The 26755-nt window shown below is 47.9% G+C and overlaps 15 protein-coding genes across 15 annotated transcripts; 8 read left to right on the top strand and 7 right to left on the bottom strand.

The window, feature by feature from the left end:
- Positions 1–74: 74 nt before the first annotated feature.
- On the bottom strand, positions 75–1039 carry FMAN_01790 (uncharacterized protein; the record flags this gene model as incomplete). The annotated part of the gene is made up of 2 exons (XM_041822934.1): positions 75–486; positions 720–1039. 2 exons carry the CDS (start codon positions 1037–1039, stop codon positions 75–77), a joined length of 732 nt encoding a protein of 243 aa, XP_041677135.1.
- A 975-nt stretch (positions 1040–2014) lies between these two features.
- Positions 2015–2359, top strand: FMAN_01789 (uncharacterized protein; the record flags this gene model as incomplete). The annotated part of the gene is made up of 2 exons (XM_041822922.1): positions 2015–2150; positions 2199–2359. The coding sequence occupies 2 exons, from the start codon at positions 2015–2017 to the stop codon at positions 2357–2359; spliced, it is 297 nt and encodes a 98-aa protein (XP_041677134.1).
- Positions 2360–3796: 1437 nt separating this feature from the next.
- Positions 3797–5936, top strand: FMAN_01788 (uncharacterized protein; the record flags this gene model as incomplete). Its single annotated transcript, XM_041822911.1, has 2 exons — positions 3797–5395; positions 5448–5936. The coding sequence occupies 2 exons, from the start codon at positions 3797–3799 to the stop codon at positions 5934–5936; spliced, it is 2088 nt and encodes a 695-aa protein (XP_041677133.1).
- Positions 5937–6323: 387 nt separating this feature from the next.
- Positions 6324–7715, bottom strand: FMAN_01787 (uncharacterized protein; the record flags this gene model as incomplete). Its single annotated transcript, XM_041822900.1, has 3 exons — positions 6324–7115; positions 7166–7458; positions 7511–7715. 3 exons carry the CDS (start codon positions 7713–7715, stop codon positions 6324–6326), a joined length of 1290 nt encoding a protein of 429 aa, XP_041677132.1.
- A 944-nt stretch (positions 7716–8659) lies between these two features.
- Positions 8660–9723, top strand: FMAN_01786 (uncharacterized protein; the record flags this gene model as incomplete). The annotated part of the gene is made up of 2 exons (XM_041822889.1): positions 8660–8929; positions 8980–9723. 2 exons carry the CDS (start codon positions 8660–8662, stop codon positions 9721–9723), a joined length of 1014 nt encoding a protein of 337 aa, XP_041677131.1.
- Positions 9724–10222: 499 nt separating this feature from the next.
- FMAN_01785 (uncharacterized protein) lies at positions 10223–11882 on the top strand (the record flags this gene model as incomplete). Its single annotated transcript, XM_041822878.1, has 4 exons — positions 10223–10603; positions 10655–11179; positions 11231–11334; positions 11387–11882. The coding sequence occupies 4 exons, from the start codon at positions 10223–10225 to the stop codon at positions 11880–11882; spliced, it is 1506 nt and encodes a 501-aa protein (XP_041677130.1).
- Positions 11883–11945: 63 nt separating this feature from the next.
- On the bottom strand, positions 11946–12995 carry FMAN_01784 (uncharacterized protein; the record flags this gene model as incomplete). The annotated part of the gene is made up of 1 exon (XM_041822867.1): positions 11946–12995. The coding sequence occupies one exon, from the start codon at positions 12993–12995 to the stop codon at positions 11946–11948; it is 1050 nt and encodes a 349-aa protein (XP_041677129.1).
- Positions 12996–13182: 187 nt separating this feature from the next.
- FMAN_01783 (uncharacterized protein) lies at positions 13183–15482 on the bottom strand (the record flags this gene model as incomplete). Its single annotated transcript, XM_041822856.1, has 5 exons — positions 13183–13236; positions 13296–13430; positions 13480–13926; positions 13974–15349; positions 15401–15482. The coding sequence occupies 5 exons, from the start codon at positions 15480–15482 to the stop codon at positions 13183–13185; spliced, it is 2094 nt and encodes a 697-aa protein (XP_041677128.1).
- A 229-nt stretch (positions 15483–15711) lies between these two features.
- On the bottom strand, positions 15712–16543 carry FMAN_01782 (putative pyrimidine 5`-nucleotidase; the record flags this gene model as incomplete). The annotated part of the gene is made up of 4 exons (XM_041822845.1): positions 15712–15878; positions 15927–16388; positions 16433–16461; positions 16509–16543. The coding sequence occupies 4 exons, from the start codon at positions 16541–16543 to the stop codon at positions 15712–15714; spliced, it is 693 nt and encodes a 230-aa protein (XP_041677127.1).
- Positions 16544–17437: 894 nt separating this feature from the next.
- Positions 17438–19169, top strand: FMAN_01781 (uncharacterized protein; the record flags this gene model as incomplete). Its single annotated transcript, XM_041822834.1, has 4 exons — positions 17438–17718; positions 17766–18794; positions 18847–18953; positions 19006–19169. 4 exons carry the CDS (start codon positions 17438–17440, stop codon positions 19167–19169), a joined length of 1581 nt encoding a protein of 526 aa, XP_041677126.1.
- Positions 19170–19366: 197 nt separating this feature from the next.
- On the bottom strand, positions 19367–21789 carry FMAN_01780 (uncharacterized protein; the record flags this gene model as incomplete). Its single annotated transcript, XM_041822823.1, has 7 exons — positions 19367–19907; positions 19957–20115; positions 20161–20344; positions 20399–20585; positions 20633–20699; positions 20748–21542; positions 21596–21789. The coding sequence occupies 7 exons, from the start codon at positions 21787–21789 to the stop codon at positions 19367–19369; spliced, it is 2127 nt and encodes a 708-aa protein (XP_041677125.1).
- A 943-nt stretch (positions 21790–22732) lies between these two features.
- Positions 22733–23072, top strand: FMAN_01779 (CON-10 conidation-specific protein CON-10; the record flags this gene model as incomplete). Its single annotated transcript, XM_041822811.1, has 3 exons — positions 22733–22776; positions 22832–22919; positions 22971–23072. The coding sequence occupies 3 exons, from the start codon at positions 22733–22735 to the stop codon at positions 23070–23072; spliced, it is 234 nt and encodes a 77-aa protein (XP_041677124.1).
- Positions 23073–23434: 362 nt separating this feature from the next.
- FMAN_01778 (uncharacterized protein) lies at positions 23435–24223 on the bottom strand (the record flags this gene model as incomplete). The annotated part of the gene is made up of 1 exon (XM_041822800.1): positions 23435–24223. The coding sequence occupies one exon, from the start codon at positions 24221–24223 to the stop codon at positions 23435–23437; it is 789 nt and encodes a 262-aa protein (XP_041677123.1).
- A 598-nt stretch (positions 24224–24821) lies between these two features.
- Positions 24822–25292, top strand: FMAN_01777 (uncharacterized protein; the record flags this gene model as incomplete). The annotated part of the gene is made up of 1 exon (XM_041822789.1): positions 24822–25292. The coding sequence occupies one exon, from the start codon at positions 24822–24824 to the stop codon at positions 25290–25292; it is 471 nt and encodes a 156-aa protein (XP_041677122.1).
- Positions 25293–25647: 355 nt separating this feature from the next.
- FMAN_01776 (uncharacterized protein) lies at positions 25648–26223 on the top strand (the record flags this gene model as incomplete). Its single annotated transcript, XM_041822778.1, has 1 exon — positions 25648–26223. The coding sequence occupies one exon, from the start codon at positions 25648–25650 to the stop codon at positions 26221–26223; it is 576 nt and encodes a 191-aa protein (XP_041677121.1).
- Between the last annotated feature and the right edge of the window lie 532 nt (positions 26224–26755).

The following is a 26755-nucleotide window of genomic DNA, read 5'->3' as shown; positions in this document are numbered from 1 at the left end:
CTTGGATGATGACATCTCTATTGCAAGCTAGTTGCCTTATCATTTCTAAAATACATTGCCGCTATTCTTTGACTTTATTTCCACGCTTCCCAAACATCTCGAACAGTAACAGGTTTGATACCTGGAAATTCGACCACCAGATCATCAATCCCCTGAATGTCATTCGATCCCGTAGCCATACCGATTCCCGATAAAGTCAGCATGGTCTTCATACCGCCATGCATCTCCTGCGGCACCGCCTTCTTCATGCTCGGAGTCAAATCATTCTCATCACTCTTCATCTGCTCCACAGAGAAATATTTAACGTCAAACTTGACGCCTTTAACCTCCTCAGCCAGCTTTACCGCTTCATTGAGAGTCATGCGATTTGCGACGATAGCATATCTGCGCTTCCAATTCGGAATATCGAGAAGAGCGACGGTATAATTTTTGCTGCGTCTGTAGAGTGGGTGATGACGACAGGAGTGTTTCCGTCTCCGGGTATCACTGCTGCGTTATTTTCGGGGTCGATAATTATGTTTGCCGCACGTATGTGCGTGGGTATGCGTGGCGCGGCCCAGTAATCTAGGAATAGACCGATTGAGACCAGCGAGAACTCGAGGTTGGTCTTTTCAAGGGCGTCTACTGCCTTGAGCTTCCATTGGTAAGAAGGGACGTGGGCGATGTTACTTATAGTCCGTTAACAATTTCATATAGTATCAATAGGCATAGCCACTCACTCTCTTTTGTAAACCATTCCAAACTCACTCGGCAAGAATCGCTTAGTACTGGTTGACTTCTCAGCCGCTTCGATGAGATTCATCTGAGCTTGTCCGCTCTCATCGTTATCGATCGGAAGCATGGATATAACTGTGTCGACCTGCTCAGACTCAAGAAGTGAAGTTAAAGCGTCGATATCAGAGTAGTCGACAGCCCGGGTCTCTGGACCAGTAGCCTTGCGCGATAGGACGACGTAGTCGTGAGTCTTTGCCGCATTGAGGGCATCGACCGTAGTCCGGCCCAAACCGGACGAGCCACCGGCGACAGCGATTTTACCCATGATGAAAAAGCTGAATAATGATCCACAAAGTTGTTACGTTGGAATAATGTGCATACGAGGTAATTTATATGTGCAAGGCTGCGGGCGGAGCTGAACTTGCGGAGCGGAGTTTCGGTCACGGGTTGATTTCACAGCCCGCCGTGCATTGGCTGAAGTATAAATGGGGTACTAGGCCCTTATTTCCGTATTATTATTCGTATTAGGCTAGGCGCTGGGATATTATCTAGATCTTGGGAAAGTGACTCGTCAATCATGGGTGAGGCATGCCATGAGCTTCAGCGTGTAGATAATACAAAGGATGTAATAAGATTCATGCGATATACTTGTCATTGGAGTACGCAGATGAAGCTGTAGTTATCAAGCTAGTCTTGGCATGAATATCATCGCGCAGGGGATGTGAGTAGTCTGTTTGATCACTGTCATGTATCTGAGAGAGTCCATCTATCGAGTTGCAAACCAGGTTGGCCCACGCCGGCTTTCGTAGACTTCCTGCTGTCAATTTTGACTTTAACAGAGTCACCAGACAGAAAGTTTGTAAACTCAGACTCTTGTTGCCTTTTCTCCTGAGGCCAACTTCTTATGTTGTGGCTAGGTTCTCTGTGCTGATTTAAGCTCTGAGCCACAAGTCTAAATGCAGATGACACATCTGGCTCAAAGCTTGGATATTATTTTAAAATGCTGGACCAATCGCTTTAGTATAAAGTTGGTAAAATAAAACCTTGACTATGACTCGTTGATCCCTTACATATAAGATGGCGCCTCCAATCTTCCTCCCGAGCAACAAGATGTTTTCTGCCACTCAATCGCAGATCGGCCTCTGCCTCACATCGCCTCTGGTCATATACCTTTTCAACTACGTACACGAGCTGCGCATCACTACCAACGATGATATCGATGATAATGCCTTGCCTGTTGAGCAAAGCTCCATATGCGATTCCGCTAAGGCAACAAGCCCACCGACTCCATCAGAACGGAATGCCGCCCACATACAGATTCCAACAGACGCAGCGTAATTATTCGCCACGCAGACAAAGTTCTGGCGATGAAAAGCATGAAAAACAATCCTCGGGGTTGTATGACCGGGTGGTAAGCCACTTCAAGAGAAATGAAGGTAGGTCTGGCGGAACATGAGGAACGTTATGTAGCTGACTGTTGCTAGTGACGTATGAAAACATCATGATAAGCTGTGGAATATTTGCTGCTGTTTTGGAGGCTATAAATGGTCCTAGGCCTCCCGACCCTCCCAAACCTGGGGGTTCATCCGCGAAGAGCGACATGGCTACCTTGACCTATGTCAACCAGATCCCTGGGTTCTGGTGATTTTAGGATGTTTCAACATCTAGAATCAATATCTACACTCTTATTCATTCGTTCTCTCCTCTCTTGATATTTCCAAGCAACATTTACGACAATGGTATACATGTATTCACGCTCTAAAGCCGTCTCTTGGAAGGGATATATAATTACAAGGTTGTCGCTCTAGAGGCATAGAAAATAGACGAACTTTTAGAATTAATAGTTGGCGCTCTGCATAAATCTAGAGTCCTCCATTCTTACATAGTCACACTACCTAAGAATCCACGTGAGCATGAACAAGCATCGGCTCGCATGTATTGAAACTTGACGTGTTCTCCGCAAGGCTGAAAGCTTAGCCTCTAACCTCGCGCATTCCAACAATGCAGGACCTGAATTATCGGGCAACATTTTTTCCACTTCTTTTTTAATGTTCGTTTCCGTTTACGTTTCTGTCTTACTCATACACGGCGTTACATCAGTGTCACGTCTCCCTGGTCGTGCCAAGGGAATATACTTGGCGTAACATGACTGCTCACTCCATCGGCCAACCGACCTGCCCTTCCAGAAAAGTGATCTAGGGTCACAATACGATGAGCATCAAATCATCAGGAACAAATCTTCCTGTCCATCGCCGCCAAAGCTACTAATGATTTGGTGAGTGATCAATTTGGCCGCGTTCAACCGATGGACTCTATCTGATTAACATCTTGGCAGTGACTCTTAGCCCCGACATGTCGTAATCCATTTTTAAGCATAAGCGGGCAGCTTATCTGTGTTTGCTATCAGCCAAGAAACAGCCAAGACACCTTAATCCAAAACCCCAACTTCGCCTGAATCTCCAAAACCCAAGACCTATCTACCCAAGAAAGGAGGCGACTGTTTAGAACCGGATACCAACGGCAGACGGGGAAACGGAAATAACCCCAAGACGCTACATTCACAAAACCAAGGCGCTATTGTTGACACTGACAAAAGCACCTGCTGAATGCAGAGTCAGTCGATAAGCACTACCCCAGATAACAGCATTGGCATTTCCTTGGCGAGTCCGTTGATCCTTGGGCTCTGGCACGTGAGGCGTGGAATGTTGGTTCTTTCTGGCCTTCCTGTTATGTCGCTTGGCGGGATTATCACGAGATGGGGTATAGCATTGGCACGCGCTGCGGATTGGAGATGCGCTTGCTTGGCGGTTATATAAAGTGGTTCGCCGCCGCCAAGATCGAGGGCAATTGGTCTGAAGCAAACAAGCTGAGATGTCTTGGCTGCCCCGGGCAAATCCAATTATGAGCGTGTCATTAATCGTACGCGTCTCGGCGAGATATTGAGACTGGGCATTTCTGGGGTATATATCGAGGGGACGCGATCCACCTTGTGGAGAGGCCGATCAGCTTCGTTCTTCTCACTTATACCTCATTTTCTCATACGTTTCTTAGTGAATAGTTTCGTTGTTGAGAATCGCTCATCATGGCTGTCGCCGAAAAGGGCCAGAAGCCAGGCATGGCCAAGAGAATCTTTCTCATGCTTGCACCAGATTCAGCAAAGGACGACGACGGTCGCGATAACTTCAACTCGCGCTCGCAATTCGTCCTCTGCGCCATGGGTGGTGCCGTCGGTCTGGGAAACCTGCTGCGCTTCCCTTCTGTCGTCTTCAACAACTATGGTCTGCAGTTCTTCATCCCCTACGCCGTCGCGCTCTTCCTCATCGGTATTCCCATCCTCATCCTCGAGATCACCCTCGGTCAGGCCTATCGCGGCGGCTGTGTTATTGCCTGGAACAATGTGAACCATCGCGCCAAGGGTATTGGACTGAGTATGGTGTTCAATGGCTTTAGTGTCGTTGGATACTATGTTCCGATTCTGGCGTGGGCTATGACTTATTTCAGGATGTCGTTCCAGAGTCCGCTGCCTTGGGCTGGAGAGGATACTACAGACTTCTTCAACGATAGAGTTGTCCGCAATATCCCTGCTACGGGTGGTGCTGATGACGGTGGTGGTCTAAAGCATTATCCCGGCCGTGGCATCGTCGGCGAGACCTTCGGTTGGTGTATCATGATCTGGTTCGTCGTGTGGATGTGTACCTTCAAGGGTGTCGGTCTCACCGGCCGTGTCATCTACATCACCATGGCCCTTCCTCTTATCATGATTGGCATTCTCGCCATCCGCTCCCTCTCCCTTCCCAACGCCTCTGATGGCTTCAGACTCTATGTTGGCACATGGCGAAGCGAGTCTCTTGAAGGTCCTCGCGTATGGCAGGATGCCTTCGGACAGATGTTCTTCTCCATTGGTGTTGGTTTCGGCTACTTCACCTCATACGCCTCTTACAACAACAAGTTCGCCAACGCTGTTCAAGATGCCTTCATCATTGCTCTCAGCAACTCTGCCATCGAGATCATCTCAGCTTTGGCTGTCATGGGCGTTGTAGGCTACCTCGGCATCAATCCCGGTGATGTCGACCCTCTGTCTACCTTCAGCTCTGGCTTCTTCTACTACCCTCAAGCCTTGGCCGAGATGCCTGGATCTAACTTTTTCTCTGCTCTCTTCTTTATCACCCTGGTCCTTCTTGGGCTTACCTGTGTGTTTGCCCTCGCCGAGGTTCTTGTCACTCTCCTCTGTGATACCAACATGGGCCAACGCATTCCTCGCTGGATCATCTCTACCTCCGTCATCATCCTTGGTGCTCTGACTTCACTCATCTACAGCAGTGAGTTTGGATTCAGTGTCCTCGATGCGGTTGATGCCTTTGTCAACGATATTGCTCTTTTCATCACTGTCTGGTCAGAGACGTATATGGCCTGCACGCTGTACCGGTGGAAGGATCCCGTTGATCAGATTGGTTTCATCAGTTACTTCGTTTACAATGGCGGCTATGTTTTGTCTCTGTTCCTTGGTCTTCTCATTGGCCACCTCGTAAGCGCCCCCGCTGGAGCGGGCGTTGGCTTTGGTATCTTCATCGGCTGCTCCCTCTTCACTGCCTTCTTTGGCAAGACCCCATCGATCCCTGCTCCCCGATTCTGGGGAAACAATGCTATTCTCAGCCGTTTCTGGTACGCGGCCTTTTACTCGGTACGTATCCCCCCCGTCTTAGTATCCTAGTCAACCTCTAACTTCACACCAGGGCAACCAAATCCGTCGCGATCTCAACAACGCGATCCTCGGGGGCAAATCAAATTGGAAGATCCACTGGGTATGGCCTATTTGTTTGAAATATATCACAGGTCCAGCCGTGGCTCTTGTGTTCTCCTTTGCCTATCCCAAGTTCCTCAACAACTACTCCGACGATCCTCCTTTCATCTACAGCTTCGTTCTCATGCACATGGTTGTCATCTTCATCATCGGTGCATTCCTTGCTCCTCGCTTCCTCAACATTCTTATCCCATCTCACCGTCTTGATCGCGGTGATGGAAAGTATGATGTTGCTCCTCAGATGACTATTGACAACCGCCCTATCGTCGACAACGGTGGACTTGAGGGTGGCCACCCTGATATTGATGCTGCCCACCACAGTGCTAGCGCTGATGGCCATAGCATGGGGGCTGACAAGGGTGTCTTCCAACCGAAGGATGAGTCCAGGAGGCTTGAGGCTCCTATTGAGCCACGACAGTAGAGCCTGCGATTTAGTGTCGTTCTCTGTTTTAGCTTTCATTATATACCATGAATGTGCGGTTCTGTATGATTAAAGGTCTATGAGATAGGTTCTCTCGTTGATAGTGGCTCGTCACTTTCACTCACATTAAACAACTTTCACTTGATTTCTATTTTCCAATTCTGCTACCACCCTTAGGAGAGGGATGAAAACCCAAGACCCTAATCCTAAAGTAATAAAATACTTAGGTACTTAGGTACCTTAGCCTGAATTTAGGGGACTCTTTGTTAAGTTTATTTGAGGACCCTCTTCTAAAGTGTTGTATTTTCTTGCGCTGAGGCACTCCTGTGACCAAACAAAGCTGCAATCTTTCAAACCCGGGTGAGATCTTGTATTCCTCACGCTTCCCTACTCCTCGAGGTATAGACCCTCATCTGGCGGAGGTACTCCATACCAGTCAAGTCCAAGCTTATCCTCAGGGTCAGGATCTTCCATCTGGTAATATCCATCGTATCTCCACCACTTCCGATCCTTAAACACATCCTCCACTGGAAGCACTCCCTCAGCCTTCATCTGATCTCTCACTTTCTCGACCCCTCCCCAAACTCGAAGAATGTTCTCGCCAATAACCTTTGACAACTGCTCTTCCGTCGCCCCACGATCAAGAATAGCCTTCAGAAGATGAGGATAGCATGTCACGTCTTCAAGACCCGGGATGACACTAGCGATCCCGTCGAAATCGGATCCAAGGCCAACGTGATCCCAGCCGATGCGATTAGCGATGTAAAATAGATGGTCGATGACCATTTCCATCTTCGCATCTCGTCGGCGCGTTGTGACATGCTCTGGGACAAAGGTAACCATTACAATACCGCCATTGGCGGGTACTTTATCGAGGATATGATCAGGAACGTTACGGGGGCAGTCAAATACTCCTTTCATATTGGAGTGAGAGAACATGACGGGGGCTCGTGTGAGGTCGAGAACTTGGCTGGCACAGTCCTCGGAGACATGAGAGAGATCAACAATCATGCCTAAATCTATTAGCTGGGCCACGAGAAGGGGTGATAGTTGCGCACCAAGCCTGTTCATCTCTTTGACAGCAGCCCTTCCTAGGTCAGACAGGCCACCATGAACCGGTCCGACCTTTGAAGTGGAGCTATCTGCGAAGGCATTGTTGCACACATGAGTTAGAGTGCACTCCCCAAATCAGTATGATGTCTAAAGCAAGCGGGGTCTTTTTTACTTACATATCTCACCCCAAGCCTGTAGAAAGCTCTAATGATACCGATGCTGTTGCCTGCCATGTGCAGCCCCTCAATGCCAATAGAACAAGCAATCTTACCACTAGCGTAAACATCTTTGACTTCCTTAGGGCCATTAATCAGCTGGAATGTCTCTGGATAAGATTCAACCAGTCGCAGAGTAAGATCGATCTGTTCAATTGCATCTCGAGCCATGTCTGAGTATTCTGGGGTAGTGAAGTTCTCTGCTGATCTGAGACATGGAACACAGACAGACCAGAACTGCCCGCCCACAGCACCTGAAAGAGTGTCAGCATCCGGTTGGGGATGAAGGCAAATGTTTGTGGGCACCTTGCTTCAGACGAGGGATATCAGTCATTCCACGCTGGAAACCCTTTTCCAGGTTGAATTTCTCATTATTGTATATTTTTCCATGGAAACAAGCTCTGGGCTGTTGAGGCAAATCATTGTGGCCATCTATAAGAGGTGTTGTAGCCAAAACTCGTTTGACTCTCTCATCGATAGGTAGCAGCTGGTATGGATGTGTGGATGTCATTCTGTGAATCTACTATAAGAAAGTGCAGTGCTGTGTTCCAATTCCATCAGTTTCTCGGTCCTCTTTATCAATCGGCATTCGGCAACTTTATCCCGTCTCGGGAAACAGGACAAGTAGGTTTGCATGTTCCCCGCGCAACCGCGGAAAACTATGCTAGTGATCGGACGGCAGATAAGCGTATCCGTAGGTCTAACCTTGTACGTGCTGGCGAGGCAGGACTGGTCTAAAGATGTACTGAAATTTGCCTAAATTTAGCTAAATCTTTCGATCGCTTAGGATGAATGTCCTGAGGCTTCCCCGCGTTTATCAAGGTCCCACGTTAAACCGGGTCACATAAGGGACCCTCGTATGGCGATGCCGATCACCAGATTCAAGATAAGAGATTTAATAGAATAAGCAGTTCAGCCTACCGACTTAGCATCAGCTGCTCAATTGAAAAATGCCTTGGGCGTTGTTCTTACACACAGCTTCGCCGGTGAGGCTAGACCATGAGTGGCGTTCGATAAAATCCACTTAATGCTGTAAAGATCACCAACTACTTGCTGAGGTTATTCAGCCTCACTTGTCACTCAACTATTTCAAGGCGTCCTCGCTTGTCCTCCGTATTCTTAATTTCTCCAGCTCCTGTAACACAACCATAGTTCCCTTCAAGATAGACATTCATAGTACGTCATGGTAGCATCCACAATTATAACACTCTCCGGCCCGCTGCTCCTGAATAAGTTCGCCATCGGCCTAGCAGGTGAGGCTGGGACATGGGCCTTCAAACAGATTCTGCACTCGGCCTCGGGCGGTAGTGACAGCGACAAGATCCGACGGGATATCTCCGCGGCTGGCACAGAAATGAGAAACGGACCGTCGATAATCTGTCACGAGAGCTTCCCGAAGCTCTTCTCCAACTACGAAGCGACAACCTGAGGGAGTCTCTTACGAAAATAGAGACTATGTTCGACACTATTACCAACCTGATGGAAACAGCCATCACATTGCCTGAGGATATCTCGGATGCAGAACGCGATAAAAAGCTAAATCCCATCCAAACTCGCCTGGAAGACTGCCTTAGGGTGTGCTCTAATGAAATACCCGGTATTCTTGACCGCATCAACGATTTCCTTGCAGAGGATGGGCCCAGGTCTTTTTTCCGTCAGGCCGTCCTGAAGGCTTTTGATAACACTGATGATTTCGTTAGCTATCACGAAAAGAGCAAGACTTGGGTATTATTTCGAGATCCTGTCTATAATCAGATTCTAATAACTAGAGACAGATGCTGAGCTACTGGGTCGTGGTCGTCAAGGGAATTTCTCTGCTGCAGATGGCTTACGATGCTCCGAACGTGGACTTTTTCGAAGGCGCACTTACAATCCAACGCCAGAAGGAAAAGCTCAACAGGCAAGAGCAGACCTTCAGAGCAGCTGTTGGAGAAAATACTGTCCGACTCATTGAGTGGACTCTCTTGCGGCCTTCTACTCTCGTCACGCTCCTTACTGATGAGGGGTTTGGAATCGGACCAAAACCTCCAAGTTTCGACGACATCACCTCGATGTCTCTATTCATAGGGGCTGGTATACCTGTCCATCGAAGATCAGAAGACCTAGATACAGTCAAGATGGCATCGATGTGGAAAATGTCATTCTCGATGTGGAAAATGTCATTTGGGAGTGGATTCGGTGCAGGTCTTAGACATGCTGTCAGATTCGTACACTACAGCTCTGGAAAGTGCATGTCACATGACGGGGCAGGTGTATCGACGGTCAAAAATGACGGGCAATTTACCAGCCATTCTGTTTCGTGGTTTATAAAGCCTGTGTGTCGTGGTTCAGACCGATATACCATCGGAGCTGCTAGAAACATGTCCACGTTTGCCAATGATTTTGGCCTGTCTCTGGTCTGGCGCCTACCGAAGAGATCTGATGTCCGCAGATCATACTTAGTCGCAAGAAACATGCTGCAGTTGGAAGATTATGTCAGTTCTACCGATACTGGCGCAAGGTTCCAGATCAAGGTCTAAATCGAATCAATCATAATTCGGGCGATTTGTTTTATGATGGCTGGGAGCTTATATCAGCACAGAGAGCTTGTTATTCAACATTCGATGCCACGAATATTGAAATCCCGAAAAGCTAACCAGTGATGTATCTGTCCAAGGACCTAACTAACATAGTACTAGGTTGGGATGAGAAAGTATATTGCCAGCTAATGCTTTATTTATGGGCATGCAGATTATAGACCGGGTGAGAGATAGATAGCCATGTGGTACGACTGATGCTCGATATCAACGTTACATTGTAGCTGAGGGGTAATGATAAGCACCCTAGGCCGCGTATCGCAACTACAACATCGTGGTATCCGCCGGTGGAGTTTCCCGCGGGAATTGCGACCTGTTATCCACTGATCAACTATCAGTTAACCTCAAATGACCAGAAGAGGAGATACGTATAAAGACTGGAGATGTCTACGCCCAACTCAGTGCATCGCCTCTTTCGTCGCCCATACAAACTGTTGACAAAATGGCAGAGAAAATAACAGACGACTTGAAACATACCCAATCTATCAAAGAGGGAACCATAAACGATGCTTCTACGGCTGAAGCCTTGACTCTGTGCCACGATGCAGATGATATCGAGACAAGTCCTGAGCTCGATAAGGCTCTACGATGGAAACTAGACCTGAGACTCATGCCTCTTCTCTGTTTCACCTATGCATTACAGTCGATTGATAAGAATACTATCAGCTATGCTGCTGTGTTCGGGTTACGAGAAGATCTTAACCTCAAGGGAGATGAGTTCTCATGGACCGGCGGGATATTCTACCTCGGTTATCTAGTCTGGGAATTTCCGACCAGTATGTTTCTTCAACGATTTCCGATTAACTATTTCATGTCAGGAACTGTAAGTCCCTTTCAACCTCCAGTCCATTCGTCTTTTACTGAGATCTTCTAGGTCATCGCCTGGGGCGCTGTACTCATGGCCCACGGAGCCGTCACCTCCTTCACAACCCTCGTCGTCGTGCGCGTCCTTCTCGGCGCCCTCGAAGCAGCCATAAATCCTGGCACCATGCTCCTCTTCAGCATGTACTACATGCGAAAAGAACAGCCTCTCCGTATGGGCATATGGATTGGCTCCGCAGGCATGGGCTACATCATCGCTGGTATAGCTAGCTTTGGCATAGGCCACGTCAAGTCTGCTCTACCCTCTTGGCGAGTACTCTTTATCATCTGGGGATCCATCACAGTTGCCTGGGGCGTAATCCTCCTGTTCTTGCTTCCAGGTGCCCCTATGAGAGCGAAGTTTCTGACAGCTGATGAGAAGGCGAGGGTTATTTCGAGGGTGAAGGGAAATGGCACGGGTATTGAGAATAAACACTTTAAGATGGCGCAGTTTTGGGAGGCGATGCTTGATCTGAAGACCTGGTTGTTATTCTTGTTTGCCCTGACGAGTAACTCGCCCAATGGAGGCTTATCCGCGGTATTTATCTCCTTCCTAGTTCTCGGATTGCTGCTAACTGATTTATCTCAGTTCCAAGGTCTCATCATCAAAGGTGCTGGCTTCAGCACCCTCGACACGACACTATATCAGATGCCATCAGGTGCAGTCCAACTAGTCGCCTGTGTGCTAGCCTGGTAAGTCTCCCAGTCTTATTACTCAGGAACTCCTCTAACCACTGTCTTACAGCTGGGGGGCTTCCGCCATCAAGAATTCCAGAATTCCGATCATGCTCCTCGGTCTCGTCCCCTTCCTCGCCGGCGTTCTAGGTCTTCATTTCCTCCCTCACAGCGACGCATACGCTCGCTTAGCATGTCTATGGATATCTTTCTCATACACAGCTACCTGGACTCTTAGCATGTCCGTCTCCATGGCCAACACAGCGGGTCACACTAAAAAGATCACAACGAACGCTTTGTTGCTAATCGGGTATTGTCTGGGAAACTTTGTCGGGCCATTCTTCTTCAAGTCTAAACAGGCACCCCAGTACGAGCTTGGAGTGGGCATGATGTTCACGTGTATTGCCATCCAGGTTGCGAGTCTCGTTGCCCTCTGGGTATTGTTGTGGATGAGGAACAGGTCAAGGCGAGACCTTCATACTGCTGAGAATCAGCAGAGAGCTTGGGAGGCAGGATTACTGGATGAGACGGACTTTAAGAACAAATACTTTCAGTACGTGTATTAGCTAGATATGGTTTCACTTCCCACAAGTGCGAAGTAAGTGCAGAACTCAACGTCAAACAGTCTCTCACAAAGCTTTCATCGCCCATTCCATGGTCTTTCTAATAACTTCATCCTGGTCCGCAACCGGTTCATAACCCAGGATCCTCTTCGCCTTTTCCAACGACCAACAACATCCAGAATCCAAATGATCAATAGCAGTCCTTCGCATACCTGGTTTAATATACCCCAATGTCATAATCCAGTAAACCCACTCAGCCGTCGATGCCATCGCTTGCATCACAAAGAACGGAATTTTCGTAACCTCCTCCAATGCAACCGGATGACCAGCCGCGGCATAAAGCTTCCGAGAGAAGTCAAAGAACTTATGTGGTCTACCATCTGAGATAAAGAATGCCTGGCCTCCGGCTACATCACGCTTCTCGGAGTCCAGAAGTGCTCTCATGGCGAGGATATGTGCCTCGGCTGCTTTCTTGACGTACAGAAACTCAAAGACCTTGGTATCATTGCCGACTTGCATTTTGTGCTCCTTTCTTCGAATGCTTTGTACGAGTTGACACACGAAGTTCATGTCGTATTCGCCATATGTTGCTGGTATTCGTATAGCTGCAGTCCGAAGTTGTTCTGAACTTGAAGCAATGACGAGTCTTTCAGCGGCAGCCTTTGACATAGCATAAGCGTTAGGAGCGTTCGTCTCGTCGTATAGAACAGAATCTTCTTCGGATAGAGGTTCTTGCGTAGGTACAACAGCTGAATCAGAGGAGGTAAAGACAAAAGCGCGTGTGTCAGCACAAGATGAAGCAGCTTTCAGTAAAGCTTTTGTCCCATCTATGTTTGCCTTGATCAGGTTCGCAGGTGTGTCGACATAAGACGGGGAGGCCGTATGAATAACAGCATGCGGTTTGAACGTCTCGAAGACCTGGTCAATCTGGTTCGATATTGTCAGGTCGGCTGCATGAAGCGACACGCGAGACTCGTCAGCAACATCAGCAGGCATCTTGGGGTGACGACTGACGATAGCGACAGTTGTTTCTGCATCGTTGAGAAGTTGTCGGACTACGTGTCCTCCCAAGAAACCGCTTCCACCCGTGACGAGTACTCTGTTTGGCGAATCCATGTTTTGTCCAAGTTTCAAAAGAAAATACGGAAGGACGATGAGTGAGATTTTGATCAAGACACCAGTGAGAAACTTATGTCAGCACCATTTTGGGCTGACTGCAGACGAAGGGATGGTAGGATTCATATGCGGCATATAACAAACACACAATCCAATAGTTCAAATTTAAACATGTCTATCATCTAATCTATTCCTGTTCCTCATTAGTAGAAATGAAGCCCAGATTGTGGAACGTCTTAGCCTGTCAGACAATATTAGCACCACATACATATGCATATTTCGACAGAGAATGAAACTTACACCCCATCCAGTCTCAGTGCCTTGAGAAAACATGCCAATGATCCTTTTACCACGCGGAGTAACCTTGGTCCACGGCAAATCAAAGGGATCATCATGATTACTCAAAAGCTCAGTACGATTGGTGTTAAGAGTGAACTTGAAATATCAGCCTTTACTCTCTCCGTTCTCAGATGAGCAGTCTTACCTTGAGTCCAATGATAATACCTTTGTCAAACTGAACCTCGAAACTCTCAATCTCTTCGCCACTTCCACCATCAATTTCCATATGCCCCATAGAACTGCCGTGGTCTGGGAATCTTATCGGGGCACGATCGGACTGCTCTGTTTCATATTCGACATCCCCAAGACATCGCTCAATGCTATCGTCCATAAACTCAAAGCTGAGGCGGTCAACGTGACACCAGTCGTAGATGTGGGTGTCTATCGAGTTCATTTGTCTTATGTATCGGCCGTCGTTTTCTCCAAAGAAAACTGTCGTGATGGGAACATTTGAGCTCCTTTTTTCGTCCAAGGGTAGGACTCCATCCAAGAATAATTCGGGAGATGGGATTTCGGGATGCCAGAGCAAATTATCCCTCGCGTCCAGGTTCTTTGTTATACGATCGCGACTTAGCGACACGAGTTTAAGCGCCTACAAAATTAGTTCGATCCTATGATATAAGGTTTAGTAAAGCTTACATCGAACTGAGCAACGATGAGGGAAATGCCCTGGATATCGGTGAGACGTCTCCTGGGGTAGTCAGCCGGATCTCCAGCCCACGAGGACGTGGTACCATCTTCAGTGATGGCCGCGATTGCCCGAAAGCCACACACATCAAGGGCCACTTCGAATCCTTTGACACATTGATCCTCGGGGAGTGTTATATGTTCCATTTGTGATTTATGAGTGTATCCAAGAGACTCGAACACGCCATCGGCGCCAACAAACATGAGGCCAGAGATATATTCCCCATCTGGAGTATCGACAAATGATACAGAGATGAGCATTATGTTGAGTTTCTGGGGAAATTCCGTGAACCTGGCTCGGAGTACCCGGGATCCGCCCATGAAATGAGTTGCATGTTCGGAAATATATCTTTCAGCAGAAATTAAGGACTCGCGTTTCGGCATGGACTTTGGTGCCTCTGGCTCAAAAGCCGTGTTGATGACGTTCCCAAGGCAATTGACGTCTTTCATCTGACCAATTGTTTCGTGGAAGTCTTTGACAAGCGGCCAGACTCGTTTGCGGTTGCCCATCCCCATGTTATCAGACGCCCAGATGTGAAGAGAGAGAAAGAGGGCCCTCCATGATGTCGGGGGAGTAGCGAACACCTCAGGAAGGCAGTCAAACTCGTGTCCCTCTGTGAATCGTGAAACCCAGAAGCGCTCGGACAGGCTGAGGGTTGCAAACACACGAGATGCAAGGCGAAGAGAGTGAACATCGGGAGACGGGAGAAACGTCACAATATTCTCAAGGATCTCTGGAGGGAAGTAATTGAAGACATCCTTGTCTGCGCTGAGGGTCGATCGGTCGAGAATGGACTGAAAGGCATCCTGCTGCATACGGGCAGAGAAGTTGATGGCCTTTTTGAGAGCGGGGATCTCAAAAGGATTCGCCCTGGGCATTTCTCCCATCTTTTCGGCCTTTCTAAAGAGAGACACCAATACCTCGATGCTCCCCTCATAGTCCTGTGCCGCAACACCACCATAGTCGTGCCCAAAGTTGAGAAGCACGTCAGGACCGATAGGCGTTGAGGCGCAGAGTCGAAAGAGGTCGCCAAGATCAACTTTTTCCTCAAAGTTCAACAGACTCCAACAAACGTCGTGGAACAAGAAGCCCCAGCGCCACTCGGGAGGAGGGTTGGGATGAATGATATTGACGATGGAGATCTCGACATCTGGTTCATGCTCATCATCATCTTCAATGGGAAAGCCGTCGTCATCCACCTGTCGATCATCGTAGCGTGCATTAGGATTCACTGGAACAATGCTGCTGATATCGTTTCGATCGTTCCAGTCCCTAGCGGCGACGCCAGAGACTTTCACATCGTCCAAGTTGTTACCTTGGATCCAGACTGTTTTGGGGCCGTGTTAGGCTGAGATTGAGTTTAGGCGGGGAAGCTTACTCGCGCGAAATTCCCTAGCCCATTTCTCCGCTGAAGTTTGAATAATGTGTGTTCCGCACAAGGTGCAGAATTTTGGCTTCATCTTGTATGTAATTGTTTGCAGAAGGCTTCATCCGTTTTAAAGTGTAACTGTTCGAAAGTGAATGTTGAAACTCGAGAAGAGATGCTGCCGCCCCTCGATCAGACACGTATGATAAGAAACGACGCGGGGTGATCAAGGGGTAATTAACGCGTAGCGGGGCACTAATCCTGGGCACTTGACAGGGGTTGGCGGGGTAGCACACGGACACTGACGGCAGATAGAGACAGTATCAATTTCTAACTCTAAAGAACTCGGGGTACAGTGATCTCAACTCTTCGAGATGGCGGACCTGATGCTGAGACGCCGGTGTGTCAGGTACAGGAAGTCCCTCTTCCACAAAGTGAATAGCAGTCCAGCCAGCCTCTTCCGCTCCGACACAATTCTTATGAGAGTCATCTAAAAAGTGTCAGTAAAGGCCTGAAAATGATAAAATATCCATCTTACCAATAAAATAACACCTCGACACATCAGAAACTCCGGCTTCTCTCATAGCTTTGTCAAACATTTCCTTATGTGGCTTGCACACAAATGGTACCTGAGAATAATCACAATACGTCAACCCCTCAAAAAGATCCTCAACGCCCAATAACCGCACGACCCTTTTGCCGTGATTCACATAAGCATTAGTTAGCAACCAAAGCCTGACTTTCGAAGTATCAATGTCCTCGAGGAATTGTCGTAATTGGGCATTGGGCTTGATGAGGTCGTCCAATGGGACCGCGTCATCGACCTGGGCGTTGTATTCTAACGCGTCGATTTGGTGGTGGCGTACCAAGCCTTCAATTGCCTGGCCGTACTGCTGAGAGTAATCCTTGTGAAGGCGCTCTGCATCGTCTGGGGATAGGCCGAGATGTTTCTTGAAATAGTCGTCGATATTGCGCGACATGTGCTCTAGGACTTTGTCATCTGCGCAGGTTAGGCTTTGTGTGAGGACTTGACCGTTGACGTACTACGTGAGTATAGACAGTTGTCAATATCACTAAACCCGTTAGAGGTGGCTTTGAAGTGATCAGGAGGGGCTTTCACAAGAATAAGACGGGTTTTTCTGAAGCTTGATCCATTGTGGCTGGTATACCACGTGGAGCGATAGGTTTGAGATTTGATGGGTTGAGGAGGGAATATCGCAAAGTGTAAAAATTGGTGACTGGTTGATTGACGGATCAGGCGAACAGCCCACCAGAACTCCAAACTCACCAAAAACAAAAACAGGAGAGTTAATCAAATTAATACCATAAATATCGCAGACTCTTTCGATAAAATTATCTAACTCTTAACTTTACTCTATCTCCGAGTCTCGTCATCAAAACAAGACAAGTTCATGGGCATCTACAGGGTAGGTATCTTTTGGACATAAGGGACGTACCTCAAACAGATATCTACAGATAAACAGCCACTCACATGTCTCGTGAGACGGTTTGCGCTCACAGATGAGCCGATCTTGAGAGAGAATTGAACAATACTCATTGGCATGTGTCAAATAGATGTCAAAGCCAGCCACTTTGTAACAGTTTCCACAATATTACATTGGAAGACTCAATCTCGCTCTTTAAATGCGGAATTACTCGGCATATTCATAAATCCCCCCAAAACACCATGCAAAACCACGCCCTTTCACCAACAGTCTCATTCAGCTTGGTAATTCTCCCATCAGCTCTTTAATCGCCGACTTTTGCAAAACCGCGCCAAAAACCGAGGTGGCCAAAACACCCCCTGCAATCGCAAAAGCCGGGCCTATCACAGCGCAATAACGATTTGAACTAATGTCCAAGACGCCGAGGCATCTCAAGATAGCGAATACCCACATCTTATCTCCGTAAAAAAGAAAGCGTCATTACAAATCTGATGCGCGCCGTGGAGCCGCAAATTTACCTACTTTTGTTTTAAATACGTCAGTATCTCCCATGCGAACAAAAACCAGGGTCTTATCTTGGCATGGTATCATTACAACATTGACAATGAGTGAGAAAGAGGTTCCTCACGATGGGCAGCTGTTCTCAGATCAGCGAGCCAGTTCCAGCAGCGACCTTGAGAAGAATTCGCCGATGGCTGGAAATAACACGGATGATCAGAATGCGAATCTTAGTGATCAGACTACGGAGGCTGGCAACTTGACTACCGACTGCGAATCCTTCGAAGTTTCGTGGGACGGCGACAAGGATCCTTTATGTCCACGGAGTATGTCGACGTTGCGAAAATGGATGATTGTCTCAATCGCATGCATGGGAAGTCTCTGCGTGTAAGTCCCCAATCCCACCCTCACTCTACATCAACTGACTTGTTCAGAACATGCGCAAGTTCAATCTACACAGCTACCTACACCCAAATGAACGCCGAATTCCACTGCTCCCAGATCGTCGCCACCCTCGGCCTCTCAACCTTTGTCCTAGGAATCGCCCTCGGTCCTGTGCTCACCAGCCCGTTGAGCGAGTACTACGGCCGACGACCAATCTACCTCGTCTCATGGGCCATGTTCATAATCTGGACGATCCCCTCCGCTGTAGCGCAAAACATCGAGACCATGATCATCGCGCGGTTCTTTACTGGTTTTGCGGGGAGTTCGTTCCTCAGCGTTGCAGGCGGAACAGCAGGTGATGTTTTCGAGCGGCATGAGATCCAGAAGCCTATGAGTTTGGTGTCGTTGGCGCCCTTCATCGGACCGGCTATTGGGCCGTTGATTGGCGGTTTTATTAACTATAATACGCATTGGAGGTGGACGTACTATGTTATGCTGATTTGGGCTGCGTTTGTCATGGTGGCTATTGTGGTGTTTGCGCCGGAGACGTTTCATCCGATTTTGTTGAGAGACAAGGCGAGGATGTTGAGAAAGGAAACTGGAAATGAGGCCTATAGAGCGCCGATGGAGCATACGAAGAAGCCAATCCTCGAGACGCTCAAGCTGTCAGTCCTTCGACCCTTTCAGCTGCTCTTCCTCGAGCCCATGTGCCTTTGCCTGGATCTCTACTCTGCCATCCTTCTCGGTATTCTGTACCTATTCTTTGGCGCTTTCCCTCTCATCTTCCGAACGAACCAGGGCATGAGTCTCTGGCAGACCGGAATGACGTTCTTGGGAATCCTGGTCGGATTTGTTATTGCAACGGCTACGACTCCCTTCTGGGCCAGACTCCGACTTCGATGGTTGGCGGAGCAGGAGAAGGAGACTGGAAAAGCTATCAGCGAGCCTGAGTACAGACTACCTCCTTGTATTCTTGGAGCCATTCTTATCCCTATTGGCTTGTTTTGGTTTGCTTGGACGACATACCCTAGCATTCATTGGATTGTGCCTATCATTGGTTCTGGGGTTTTTGGATGCGGGTAAGTTTCTATGGCCGGGTTTTTCAGATCTTGTTCTAACAACTGCTTGTAGCATGATGCTCGTCTTCACTGGTATCTTCACCTTCTTGGTCGACGCTTACCCCCAATACGCCGCTTCTGCCATGGCAGCCAACAGCTTTGCCCGATGCTCTTTCGCAGGTACGTCCAGTTCGCTCTTTTACTGCGACAACAGCCACTAACGGTCATAAAGCGGCGTTCCCACTGTTTGGAATTCAGATGTACGAGACGCTTGGTTATCAGTGGGCTTCCAGTCTTCTTGCTTTCTTGACGGTTGCCATGGCGCCGTTCCCTTATCTATTCTTCAGATACGGCAAGAAAATGCGAGCCAAGAGCAAATTTGCTTCAAAGATCTAAAAGTATGACAGAAAAGGATTTTGGGAAGAGATACGTAATTCGGGCCAGCCTCAAGTTGGCTGTATCACTTGTGTTTGGGATGCGATAGATGAGGTCCGAGAAAAAGCATTATAGAGCAGCGACACATAGAATAGATAGACTTCATACCCAGTTAAAAGATTTGCATTTCGCGTTTTTGACCAGATTTTCGTCTTTCTCTAAAAGCCTTGTGAATCTGCCACTGGTGGGAAAGTACCAAAGTTACCGGGCAGCAACGGACATAAACCATGCTGAAGCAGTAGATCGACATCAATAGTATCCTCCGCCCAAAAGTTGTCAAAACCAAACTGATCTGCCGGCTGTTGGAACAGATCATTCGTTTCCATCACAGCGCCAGCGACTTGAGCGTTTGTCGCTTCAGTAAACGGACCGCCATTCTCCGCCAACGTCTGAGATGTTGCCCTACTGACTTCCGCGGAGGTATTTAGAGTAGAGTCTTCATTACGGTTACAGTTTGCAATGCGCGACGTCACGTCAACTATCGAGCCTGCTGAGACTGCAGACCCTTGGCCTGTGAGTCTTCGCATGAGGTTACCGAAGAATCTCATGATCCATAACCCTACGGGCCAGTGCTTTGCGAGTTCACTTAGTGCGAGGATGCATTGCCGTGATTTATTGCCGGCGAGTTGGCGTCGGATGGGATCCTTGCGGCAGATGACGAGGGTGTGGATGGAGAGGGCGCCGAAGACGGCGGGGACACTGAGAAAAGGTTAGACTCTGAGTGGAATTGGGGGCGAGGTCGACTTGCATGTGCATTTGACTTTTACTCATTGCTCCGACCGCAAGGAGATCCTCGGTCATACGAGTGATGGAATCAGCAGCCCTTCGCGCCCAAATGTCTCCTTCGGCTTCAGACGGTGTGAGGTCCTCAATTGCCTTGGGTCTGAACAGAAGGATGTAGTAGTTCCTGAAATACGTCAGCTACTATGTTGTCCGCTGTCATATCGCTTACTGGTATGCCATGTGCAACTGGGTCGCCCAGAACGCTGGACCCAGCGTCTCATCAAGCTGCGCCCTCTGCATGCACTTTGGCAACTGTGCTTCCCATTGTTCAAGTCTTTGTTTCAGACGGTCTGGTCTGTATTGTTCCAAGTCAGGTCGTCGAGGACTGTATTCTGCGATTACGATATCTCCGACTAGGCAAAGGTTAGTAATCTGAGAGGAAAGGCCATCGGTAGAAATGAACTCACGGATCTCGGCAGCCTTCGTCATCTCCATCGCGAGAGCCGTATGGTATTCTTCTTGTCGGGTTATTAGAGGATCGTTGTGGTCGTCGTCAAAGTAAAAGTCTTCTTTGGTTAGAGGTTCGATGTCGCAGTCTTCATCCCTGATTCTGCATGGCTTGCCGAGACATGCTGCGGTATGTCGGTCGCGAGTCTATAAGTGTTATTAGGGCACTCAATTATTTGACTGCTTTGACTTACATAGATGGACCACCAGATTCGTTTCCGCAACGCTCTTTTCTCTGGGCTCAGCCTCGATGCAACTGTACTGTGGCTAAGTTAGTATCAGCTCACAAACAACAAATGGTCCACATACGAGCGATACATCCCCAAAGACTGCGCACACGACGTCGCACATCCAAGCCAGAACCACGAGTCCTTCTGATCATCCGGCCCATTCCACCAAAACCCCAAAAGAAAGATTGCTGCCGTGAGGACATTCCGGTCAGTCTCATGATCAACATCATACAAGGTTTTCGCACGCAGATAATGATGTTTGCGAGCAGCAGTCCGATCACTGAACCCAGCAGCCTGTATAAGACTCTCGTCACACAAGATGAAGGTGACAAGAAACATCGCATGTAAGAGCATAGGCGATGCTTTGCCCTGTCTGTAAAGCTCCGAAAAGGCACGTCTGTCTATCACCGGATAAGGCGGATGGATGATCTCGAAAAAGGTATACACGAGACGGTCGGATATTTCTTTTGGCGGCATCGTCAGTGCATCCCGTACACTGAGTGGTTCCACTTGAGGTCGTGTTGGAATAATTGCGCGGTCTGCTATCGATGCTGGTATGGGATAGTGGACTTTGACGGGCTCGCTGACACCACCTCTTGGACTACATATCATCTCGACGATGTATGATAAGCTGCTTGAGTCGCCCAGGAAGTATGACTTGTCGTTCCCGGACAAGCTCTGTTGCTGAGAACCCGGTTCATTATTCCGTGCGATGGCCGATGGGACAGGCTGGCTTTGATCTTGGTATTGCGAATTTTCGTTACTCTGAGGCGTGATGACTGCGATACTGTCGCTTAATGCATCGGGTTGATCAATCGGACTCTGCGCCTGCTGTCGTTTTGACACGCGTTGCGCATTACTTCGCCTAGCATATCTACAAGCCCGTGAGTCCCCAATTCTTCATAATATCACATTTCTTCTACGTACTTTCCGCGTTTGGAGTCTATCAACTCACAAGTAACATCGCGCGTACGACAGTGCCAACACGGCTGCCCATCAGCGGCGTCACACTTTACCCGTCTTGCGTGACACGCCTTGCAAGCCACGCGAGCTACGCGTGCCCGACTGGGTGCAGCGCTTGGTGATCTTGCGCTGCTTTGGCGATTTTGCGATTCGGTCATTGAGATTAGAGTTGCTGGTGATTTCTCAGCGGCTTGTTGGTAGGAGATCAAGTCGCCGACTCGGTGACTTGGGTGAGCGTGAGATTACGGGAATATGACGGTTACGTAAGGTGGAATGACGTAGCGGCTCGACTTGTTGTTGGCGGGTGCTGATCTTATCTTTTGGCTCCGTATCTTATCAGTCGCGGGGGATAACGTTAAAGACGTTGGCATTACCAATGCCGTGCTGCTCAGTGACCGGATTATCATTCGATTTTTTATTTGAAATTGTTGCTTCATACCAGTAAAACTCATAGAGAATTGCTTTGACTTTAGATTTGGCTACTGAACCGATTTTCATATGGCTGCTCTTGAGTGTAAATTCCTTGTCCAAACACATATTCTAATTCATGGTTGAGATAAGCACGACTCACATCTTCTGATGAGGCGCGCTGGTGTTATAAGTGACTGGATCCTCGGGGACACAACACACTGCAGTAAGCCAAAGTTGTACCGGAATTATGCTCATAGCTACTTTATTTGAGCTGACAAAATCTCTTCTAATTCTTGGAAGATCTTGTTGAATTGATGAGCAACCCTACAAACCCACAGACCACTTTAAGCTTACACCAATAACAGGTCGTTTTGAGCTGTTGCTAAGAAACAAAGCAATATCTTGGGCGTCATTAGAAGAATGAGCGCATCACTCAGCCGTGAATTTTATTAGTTTTGCTTGTTCAGAAACGTCATATGGAAGTAATAGAAAATAAGACATTTGCTAATCGAGTCAGCGCATTGGTCAGGGCGCGTGGAGTCGTAGACGTCATGTAGACGTATCCGTAACGCGTCGTCAACTAGGACTATATGTCAGACGAGTATTTGAAGATGAAGACTTCCAGTCAGTTTTGCTGAACAGATTCAAAAAGAGAAGACCTGTTGTATAATTATTTACATAACTATTAAAATGACTGGCGCAGACAACCCCAACCCTGGCAACTTTGCCAACCGGTATGTCCAGCCTCATCAGTTTCAAGTATAGAATTATCATGCCTAACAAGCATAGACCTAAAGAAGAAGTTCAGGAGATTGCTTCCAAGGGCGGAAAGTCCAGCCACTCTGGCGGCTTTGCCAACATGGACGCCGACAAACAGGTTAGTCAACCACGTATCTAAACATATATCAGATTCTAACGGATCATTCAGCGAAAGATTGCTTCTGAGGGCGGCAAGGCTTCATCTGGGTCTTTCGAGGCCGGTAGTGAGAAGGCCAAGGAGGCTGGTCGAAAAGGTGGATTGGCTTCGTAATGTATTATTATGATGAGACATGACTTTGGATCGATGGAAGGGCTCTGTCGATAGGATGTTGGAACTTGAATTAATCCTATAGCTACACTGCCTTACTAGATGGTATTTTCTATGACTCTTGATAGCACCGTAACATTCTAAGCCACTGTCGAAGTTGTCCGCAGTACAGATAATCTATGTATGGCTGAAGCATCTGTTTCTCTATGCGCCAGCTCTTGCCAAGGCTCATCGGCAACCTTTGCTCCGGTCCCCCGTGCTTAAACATCCATCAAACATCTTTTTCATGTTCTTTACCGTGCGAGACGGCTTCTTCGGGGATCTGAACACACGTAAGTATGTCATTGTGTAAGGGACAAAACCACTCACCTTCTTATGGCTGAGCATATACGAATCTCAAACGACTCTCTCGACGGCCCTTGACAGCGCGAGAGTGCAGCCCCAAGCTCCATCTTATCCTCCATGATCGTCTCCAACAGACCCGTACTGCAGAACTTATCTGCTCCCAGTTGAGGAATGAATTTGCGAGTTTCCCTTGTCCAAAACAAGCTTGTCCCTCTGGTTATATCAATTTCCCACTGACCCTTTCGATCGGGTTGTTTCCCACTAATGACGTATATCTTCTCAAGATTCTCATGCCATTCCCAGGTATCAGGCGTCCAATCTGATGTGCGCAGGAATCTGGCAGGTATAGCCAAGCTTGTGATATATGTTGCCACGGTGTGATTCTTCTCAATGAGATCTGGTTGAGCCCCTCGAGAAAGAGCCTCTATATCCGCAGCATCTATCATATTGCTGGGAAAGTAGACGATATCTCTGTCATTGTCCATCCTCCGCCTGAAGTCGTATTTGCCGTTTTTGTATCGATTCCTGATGTTGTTATCACGAGCCCAAGCTAGCGCAACACGGCGGGCTTCCTGATTGACATCCACGATGGGTATATGAACTGGCGTTCCCAGCTTGTCGGGGCGAAACTCTAAACGGATGTTGTTTGGATCGTCGTCGGACCAACCATGGTCTTCTGCTGTAAGGTATTTTGGGATCCAGCAGCCTGGCTTCCATTGGCATATTCCTGGTTGGCGGGGTTCCGATAGGGCGTGGTACCAGATTTTATCGCGAAGTTCTGGTGGTAAACGAGGGAAAAGTGTGAACATCTTGAAGGGGCCAATGGCAATTTTTGGATAAATAAATTATGTTTCGGAGCTCACGATGGGGGGAGAGCTTTCATATGTTCCATTTTAATAGGCGTTGGCAGCGAATGGTTACGAGGAGGCGGTGATGGTGGCTGAGCTCTATAGTCCTGGCTGTAGTCGTAGGACCTGAGCACATACGCCAGAGCCAATCAGGACGTATCCTGCAACTTTACACTCTAGTATAATAACTATAGGACCAAATCTAATAAATGGCCTATTCGAAATATTCCAACGTTGTAAGGAAGACACTAACAATTTTACTGGCCCACTGACACTGCTGATCGCAATGTGTTTGAGACCCAGATATAATCCTTCAAGCTCCACGACGCTTAGTCAACCCTCGAATGCTACGACAACAAAGGTCAAGAGGCCGCCACTTATTCAATCTCACTCACTTTCATCGCCTCTCATCTCGGTCTCATCTAACATCAAGTTTTGTCTATAAATCTTGATCCAACACGGTTCGTTAAAGCCACCAAACTGTCAATGCGGATGAAGCTCGGACGCTGACGCGTCAGCACAGGACCCCACGTCTAATGACAATCAGCAAACAGTCAGAATGAGTGAAGCAGATAATAAAGTGTCAGATGCTTCGGCGCAAACTGTCCCCCCGTCGGGAAATGTTGAGGAAACCAATTCATGGGTTGAAGACGCCAGGTACCTTTTAGTCGACGACAACAAAATCAATATGAAAGTGATGAAGCTACACTTCGATAAGCTCGGTCTCAAATACAACATTGCCTGGAACGGCCAAGAAGTCGTCGACCTGTACAAAGCGCACCCCGATCAATGCAAGATGATCTTGCTTGACATTTCCATGCCTGTCATGGGCGGCATGCAAGCTTCACTTCTCATAAGACAGCATGAGCGCGAGAACAACCTTCAGCCCGCCATCATCGTCGGACTTATGGCAGACCCTATAGAGAGTGAGAATCGGCGAATGATTGATGAGTTTGGAATGAACACGACGTTCAAGAAGCCGGTTAGATTGGAGGGTCTTCGGGAACTTGTCAACAATTGGCCGGTTTGAGGGGCGGGGATCGCGGGATATTTGACTTTGAGACGCGTATGTCGTGCGGAGGGCGTGAATCACGATTACTAATTCATGATTCATGGTAGTAAGTTTATCCACGATAAACCTCAGAATAGTAGGGAGCCATTGAGTTACGGGATGTCTAGTTCGGCGCGTGTCTCCGAAGATAGCCGAGACCTCGCATTCTGTAAAGGGAATAAGAGATAAAGTGATTTTGTAACATAATTTAGCTCGGTCACTATCTACAATGACTCATGCGGACAACTATACTAGCCTTATATATAGCGGTATGGTAGGACAGTTACACCTCACATAGCAAATTTGAACCATTCCTGATTTACCGAGTAACACAATGGGCTCTTCAACTGCTGTCGAATTCCCAGCGGGCTTCACGCTACATCAAATTACTAGTCCCGAGAAGCTAGAACAATGGAAACCCTCTCTCACCCAACTCCTTCTATCTTGCGTCAACGATGATCCATCTGCATCCTCAATCGGCTTCCACGCACCTCTCTCCGCCACCAAGGCCATGGAATTCTGGTCTTCTCAATCACCTCAACTATTCGGCCCCAACCCCAGAGCTACCCTATTCGTGCTCGCCCGCGGCACCACCGCAGTGGGAACAATTTCGCTCGTGACTCACCCCAAGGAAACTCATTCACACAAAGTCGAAGTCGGCAAACTATTGGTTTCCGCAGCAGAAAGAGGTCATGGACTGGGAAGGAAGCTGATGGAGATGTCAGAGAGATTCGCAAAGGAGGAACTGGGCAAGAAGATGGTGTTGTTGGATACAGCTTCGGATACCCCGGCGAGGGGATTTTACTTGAAGCTCGGATATACGGAATGGGGTGTTTGTCCGCAGTATGCTGAGAGTGCGGATGGACACTTGCATGACTGTTCGTTCTTCTATAAATTCCTTGGTAACTAGGGACATAGACTATAGAAGCTTCATTGCCGAATGCTTTATCATTTAGGCTTGGGGTTTTTTGGAGTTTAAAACCATGCTGAGCAAGCAATTAAACTTCTCAAGGTCTCCATAGGACGTCTGAAAGGTGGGTAAAAGACAAAACAAAATATAAATCCAGCATAAATAACAGATTTTAACACTGAACTTAAAAAGGTATTAAATCCAATTTGTACATGAATTTTGTTTCGTATGACTTATATATACTTCTTACCTGTTGATCTAGGCTTGGGCATTTCTGACTTCATCAGATAATAGCTGTTCATGGCTTCTATGATTTGAGACCAAGACTTGCCATTACTTAAACTCCTGATTTAATTAGAGCCTTTGACATTTTCTGTTTTTTTTTGTTGTGATCAGCGTGTTCTGCAGCGCCAAGCACGGCCAGCGACCCAATCTCCTCGAACCACGTCACCAGCTGAATGCATGGGTGATAAATGAGTGCGGCTACACATTTAAATTGTCAATTTCTGTTTTACAAATCCTTCTTGTCTTA

The sequence above is a fragment of the Fusarium mangiferae genome, assembly GCF_900044065.1.
Source record: "Fusarium mangiferae strain MRC7560 genome assembly, contig: FMAN_scaffold001, whole genome shotgun sequence".
Lineage (NCBI taxonomy): Eukaryota > Fungi > Ascomycota > Sordariomycetes > Hypocreales > Nectriaceae > Fusarium > Fusarium mangiferae.
The sequence above is the reverse complement of the archived record's forward strand: the minus strand, read 5'-3'. Positions and strand labels throughout refer to the sequence as shown.